We start from the raw sequence: 6135 nt of genomic DNA, 5'->3' as shown, positions 1-6135 counted from the left end.
ATAATAATAATAATAATAATAATAATAATAATAATAATAATAATAATAATAATAATAATGTTTATTTATATACCGCTTTTCCAAATTAAATCAAATTAGATTTAAACAGAGGCTGGATGGCCATCCGTCGGGGATGCTTTGATTTGGATTTCCTGCATGGCAGGGGGTTGGACTGGATGGCCCTTGTGGTCTCTTCCAACTCCATGATTCTATGATTCTAATTTCCTCCTCCAAAGAAAACATAAAAATTAACTTGTTACCTTGTGAAGAAAAGTCAGCAGCAGTGTTTTCTCTGTTTGGTGGAGTAATTTTGTTTGAAGAAGCTCTTGCTTCTTGAGGCTTCATACTTCTGTCGAAGTCCATATTTTCTGCTGTAAAGTCATTGCTATAATCTAGATCTTTTGTCAGAGGCGTAGCCAAGGAAATGTTTTCTAAATCTTGATGGCTGTTGCTTTGTATCTGGCAGCCAGCATCCTTCAGAGGATCCCAAGAAAAGTTACTTGATTCATCTGACTCACAAGGGACTCGTAACAGCTGCCCAGAATATGTTTCAGGAGGCACAGCTCTTGTCAAAGGTGGTAACAAATATTTACAATTCAGGGATGCTGAATTCACATTACTTTTATAATTGAGATTGCTGGAGAAGCTATCAGTGAAGGGACTAGCTGGCTCATCATTCGTTTCTTCTGGGATATTGACAGACAGTCCAAAATAGCTGCTTCCCTGAAGCATCTTCTGATGCTGTATTTGATGATCTGCCATTTTCACAATTTCATTCACCTGTTTTTAACAACAATGTTCAATATCTCATTTATCTTTGATTCACTAAGATAAAATGGCCTTCTCTTCCCTCAACTTTGTATGCTTTTAAGAAAACAAAAAGAGTGAACCAATTCCAAACATGTGCAATATAAGCTATTTTCATTAATTCCAGCCACCAGGCTATTGTGGCCTAAAATAGTTGCAGTTGGTGAACCATGCCCTCAGACCACTTGGTCCCCTACTGATCAGATTGGATCAAAGAACATCCCCCAAGTACACACCTGTTATTGCAGTGGAGTACCATAATTTCAAAACAGAACAGAAACTTTCCAAGTGGAAAAGCAAACCTCCAATTTCACCCTCCCCCTACACTTTGCTAATTTATTTGTCAATAAGCAGCATGTGCCTTTTTTTAAAATCGAGCATGAGGAGGTGTGCTAGGAAGGAAATGTCATATTTACCTCAGCCAGATCAGCTTTCTTTTTTCTTAGGCAAACACAAATAGCCATAGCCAAACAAACAGTGGTTGTTTCTGGCAAGCAAACTGCTTGCTTATCTTGATATTTGCGACACATTTCCATTGCAGCAAGTCTTTCAAATGTTCTTTCCTGAGAAGAGGACAGATCTTTTGCCACCTCTATTTCTTCAAGGAGAGCATCTTTCTGTTGAAGATAAAGGTTCAGAGAGGAGCAGATGAGCCATCTCTTTTGCATCAGAGTGCCATTGTCTTGGGTGACTCACTTCGAACTGCATCAAAATTACATTATGACACAGATGGTATCATTTCAGACAGATTGTGTCTAAAATGTCTGTGTCCAATCTGTCTAAAATTTATGCAGATAATATATGGATACGGATGCCTTACTTTAGACAGATTGCATACAAAAACTGACATGATCACAAAAATTGAAAGCCATAAAGTTGGATTTCCAATTCACCAGTATTTTGTAACAAGCTTACAGTTATGTGGTTAACAGTTTTTACAGTCTAGAATAGGTTGGAGAGGTTTTCCAAAAAGCTTTCAGATAGTACTTGTAGCTCTAGCAAGTCAGTATCCAGTACATCATGGATGGACAACTTGTGTTGCTCTAGGGATCATCACCATTGGCCATGCTGAATAGGGCTGATAGGAAGTGGCAATAGCTGGATAGTCAAAAGTTGCCCATCCTTGTAATATAAGATATGTTAAGATATATTGATATATAAAATACACATAATAAATTAGATCATAGCCTTTTCTCGAATTCTTTGTTGCTGTTGACATTTTCTGAAAAATCTCCATTACTGGGCTCTGCATGGAGTGTGCCTGCAACACAACTGTAACTGTGTGGACTCACCTGACAGGATGTGGTGAAAAAGGCACATGTGACCCACATGAAGAAACAGATTTGAGCTCAGAGTCTGCATTCTCCAGACTCTTAACTATGAAAACATAGCATCACTTACCAAAAAAACAGGATGCCTGTCTTCATCCATTGCCTTCATGCCAGTCAATATTTCTGCTAAAACCTGGGGAAACATATAATTAGACTTCTTCCCATTTAGAACAAATTACCTAAAATCAAAGCAAAAGAAATTCTAAAGGGGGCCAGAAAGTGAAGAGATAGTTCTACCATTACTTCCAGTGTGGGAAGCAGGTGATGCATTGGATTTGCCTTGTTCTCCTGTCCATCTTTTTCTTAAAAAATAAAATAAAATAAATCTCTATTGGACCCAATGTGTGGGCAGACTACACCATTAGAGAGTAGGCACAAATAGTCCTCTTCCCCAAGTGTGGGGCAATAGATCGAGTAGATACAGGTCTACCTTTTGCCCAGTTTAGCTCTGGGCCTTATGGTGGTTACACCTGGCAGAAACCCTTCCAAGGGTAAGCCTGTACCTATAAAGCATAATAACATCCAAAATCCACAAAACAGCAATAAAATATATGTCACAAGCTTTTGAAGCTCCACTGGTTTCTTCATCAGGCAAAGATGTTAAAAATAATACAGGAGAACAAAATGGACAATGTCTGGCATGGGACAGACTGCACAAAAAGGGTGGCATGCTGGTGGCCTTTTTTTCCTCCGGAGGGAAGCCACAGCCGCCAAATTGTATGGATAGAGAATCCCCTCTGAATTTTACCACCGTTCCTGAAGTTTCTCCGGGTTGTATGGAAACTAGAGCTGAATCTCTGAAGGGATAGCATTCAGCACAGGGAACTCTCTTGTACAACTCAGAGAGGCTGCATGAGGAGCTGCAGTAAAATTAAGAGAAGATTTCCCCCCTGCAGCATAAGATCCACCGGCCTCCTGTTCCACAAGAACACAGAATCAGATACTGGTTCATCTATCCCAGTATCACACACTCTGACTGGTAACATGTCTTCTAGGTCTCAGGAAGAAGTCTTTCCTAGCCTTGCTTCCCCACCCCCGTTTTGCTAAAGACAGCCAAGAAAGAACCCCAAATTTTCTGCATGCAAAGCATTTATTACACAGAAGGCTAAGTGCCTAAATTCCGTCCAGAAACAGGATTTAAATCCCGGAAAAATCCTGCAAAAGTGGGGTTGTTTTGAGACTCATTGAGGGAAGTGAACATTAATCTGGCATTAACCCACACAGAAAGTGGACAAAATCAGCTGCTTTTCACTTTTGAGATGCCGGATTAATGCTCAATCCCCCCGTCATATGAAAACAATACCACTTTTGTAGGATTTCCCTGTTTTAAATCCTGTTTTTGCACAGGATAAAACCCCTTGTGATAAACTCCTAGGACTGAGTTAGGAGCACTAGATTTCTAAGCAACTATTTGGTGATGTTTTTGCTTACATCAAACATTTACCTTGATAATCAAAACACATCATAAACCACATAGATCTGAAGCCAATGTTAGTCCCAAACAGTGTAGACCCATTTGATCAGGGAACTGATGTAAGTGTTGATTTATCAAATTCCAGTTGACTCAGTGGATCTGTCTATTGGAAACAATTGCATCTAGGCCATAATCTTGGTAGTGCAACTGTCTGATTTTTTCTTTTTTACAGCTGTTTTCTCAGCCTTTTTGTTACACCATTTATAAGTCTCCAGACCCAGAGTATTATTTTAAATAGTAACAACAACAATGGTGTAATGCTAATCCATACAGGGAAAGCAAGAAGTAAAATTCACTTAAAACAAAACCTGCCAAGCACAGGTACACAGACGAACAACTTACTATTCCGCAACCAAATATGTCGACTTTTTCTGTTAGCTGCCCATGCCTGACAAAATCTTCTGAGAAATAAGCTAGAGAAGCTTGCAAGACTTTGGTTTTCATCATAGCACGATTAGACTTTTTCTCCACAGGGTGCAACCTGAGACCAGAATGCCCAAGTTGAGGGGCAAAATTTGCATCCAGCAAAACATTGGAACTGTGCATAAGAGAAAAAGGATAAAGAAAATATCAGCGACACCATCAGTCTTCATCTGGTGGGTACGCACTCACTGCTGGGTCACATCCTAGCTTTAAGTGTGATGCAAGAGCAGTACTAACACCATACAAACATATGGCGAATAAAATAAGTGGTTTCTTCAAAACAAAATTACTGTATATATTCATGTAAAAGTCTAGAAATTTTAGTCAAAAATTGACCCCAAAAACTTGAGTTGACTTATCCACGAGTCAATATAAATTCTGCACTTTAACTCTTATATAAAAAAGGAACCATCCCTTGGTGAAAGGCAAGAGCGTAATCTGTCCTGGATGCACTGAGTCCCTCTCTATTCTCTCATCCATCATGCCTTTAGTATAAGTACAGTTGGCCCTCCGTTTCCGCGGGGGATCCGTCTGGAACCCCCCTCGCAAAAACGGAGGCTTGCACACATTCAAGTCTCATAGGCTTGAATGGGGTGCCCCCCGTGTGTGTGGCCTGGGCATGTGAGCCATAAGAAGTAGCAGAGGTTGCCCCTCCGCGGATATCTGAGGGCATGGATCTCAGATTCGTGAGTTAGGAGGGGCAAGTGTACAAACAGTCGGCCTTGCTGAAAGTTTGATAAGTTCATTGGCATTGTTTTCCTTTGCTTTTCTCCTGGAAACTTTGCTTCATTACATGTCCCAAAGTTTTTCCCCTCGACTTATCTATGGGTCATATCAAACCCCATAATTTTGACCCCCAAACCTGCCCTCGACGTATACATGAAGTCGACTTATAGTCAAGTATATACGGTATGTTAAAATTGGGGTCCTGGGTCTTCAAAGGTTGGATCTTTGGGAGGAAAAACCTTTAGCTAGGTTGTAATAATACTCATTAATCATAAGAAATCCTTTAATCCAAAATGAGAATCCTAACGAAGTGGTAATATTGGAATGTTATGACATAAATTACCTCAGTATTGCCAGACTGCAGTATTGTATATACACCAGCAATTTCACACTCTAGCCTTTCTGCTTTTAAGACAATCATTTTAGTTAAGAAAATATCAAGTGGCTATTCTGAGGTAACATGAATGTACTGAGATAAATTTATTTATTTGATTTATATGCTGCCTTTCTCCCCAAAGGTACCCAAGGTGGCTCACAGATTTAAAAAACATTACAATAAAATTTAAAACAGTGAAAATCACCTAAAAACAATATTAAATCATGTTAAAAATATAGGCAATACACATGCTCAATATAAAAACCAATGTGGCATGCTTATATTTTAAACATTTGCTTAAAGAAAAAAGTGTTGGTTAATCTTTCTGGCATTCACTGCCTTCTGTTAGCACTCTTTCCTTCTCATTTCCCCCTCACCTGGGGAACAGCATGGACTAAAACCAAGTGGAGGGCATATCTGTAGAGGAGAATCAACCGGTGGGGAAGGACCACCACCAATACTACTGCTTTGTCTGCTGATCCTTTACTACAAAATATTTACTCAACTAGTCAAAAATGAGTATGTATGAACTCTGACTTGTGCCTGGAACTTCATATCTCATAAGATGGAGTTCCATCCCTAGTCATCTGTACCAGTTCACGACAAGCTGTTTTAAGTCTGATTTCTAGTTAAAGAGTAGCATTTCAAATTAAGTCAGGAAAACAGATAATTATTAGAGTTTTCTCTTTCATTTTCTCATTTGAAATGCTAAACAGTTCCTTGTGCACAATATTAAAATTATACATACATGTAGGTATAGGCATAATTCCATTCTATATTACCCTTCATTAAACAGGGCAACAGACAACAAATACATCATAAAACTATACAATCAAACCACAACACAGACAACAAAATGAGGAAACAACTAAAGCCACAAAGCAGGATAAAAGTTATTCCTCAGACTAAAATGCTTTGGGAAATAAAACTATATTATACCTAATACAGTGGGCCCTTGGTATCCACTGGGATTTGTTGCAAGACTCCTCATGGATACC

The 6135-nt window shown here is 39.1% G+C and overlaps 1 protein-coding gene across 3 annotated transcripts in view; it reads right to left on the bottom strand.

Moving 5' to 3' along the window:
• The window catches only part of IRAK2 (interleukin 1 receptor associated kinase 2), a 36309-nt gene that overhangs the window by 3910 nt on the left and 26264 nt on the right, over positions 1-6135 (bottom strand). For all 3 annotated transcript variants that reach the window (XM_042452777.1, XM_042452778.1, XM_042452779.1), the window contains exons 9-12: positions 3955-4150; positions 2209-2271; positions 1224-1424; positions 261-780 (exon numbers count right to left, since the gene is read on the bottom strand). In XM_042452777.1, the coding sequence (XP_042308711.1) occupies positions 261-780; positions 1224-1424; positions 2209-2271; positions 3955-4150 (980 nt within the window). The remainder of the gene's footprint in view (positions 1-260; positions 781-1223; positions 1425-2208; positions 2272-3954; positions 4151-6135) is intronic.

This window comes from Sceloporus undulatus, chromosome 2 (assembly GCF_019175285.1).
Source record: "Sceloporus undulatus isolate JIND9_A2432 ecotype Alabama chromosome 2, SceUnd_v1.1, whole genome shotgun sequence".
Classification (NCBI taxonomy): domain Eukaryota; kingdom Metazoa; phylum Chordata; class Lepidosauria; order Squamata; family Phrynosomatidae; genus Sceloporus; species Sceloporus undulatus.
This window is presented reverse-complemented; position numbering and strand designations above follow the sequence as displayed.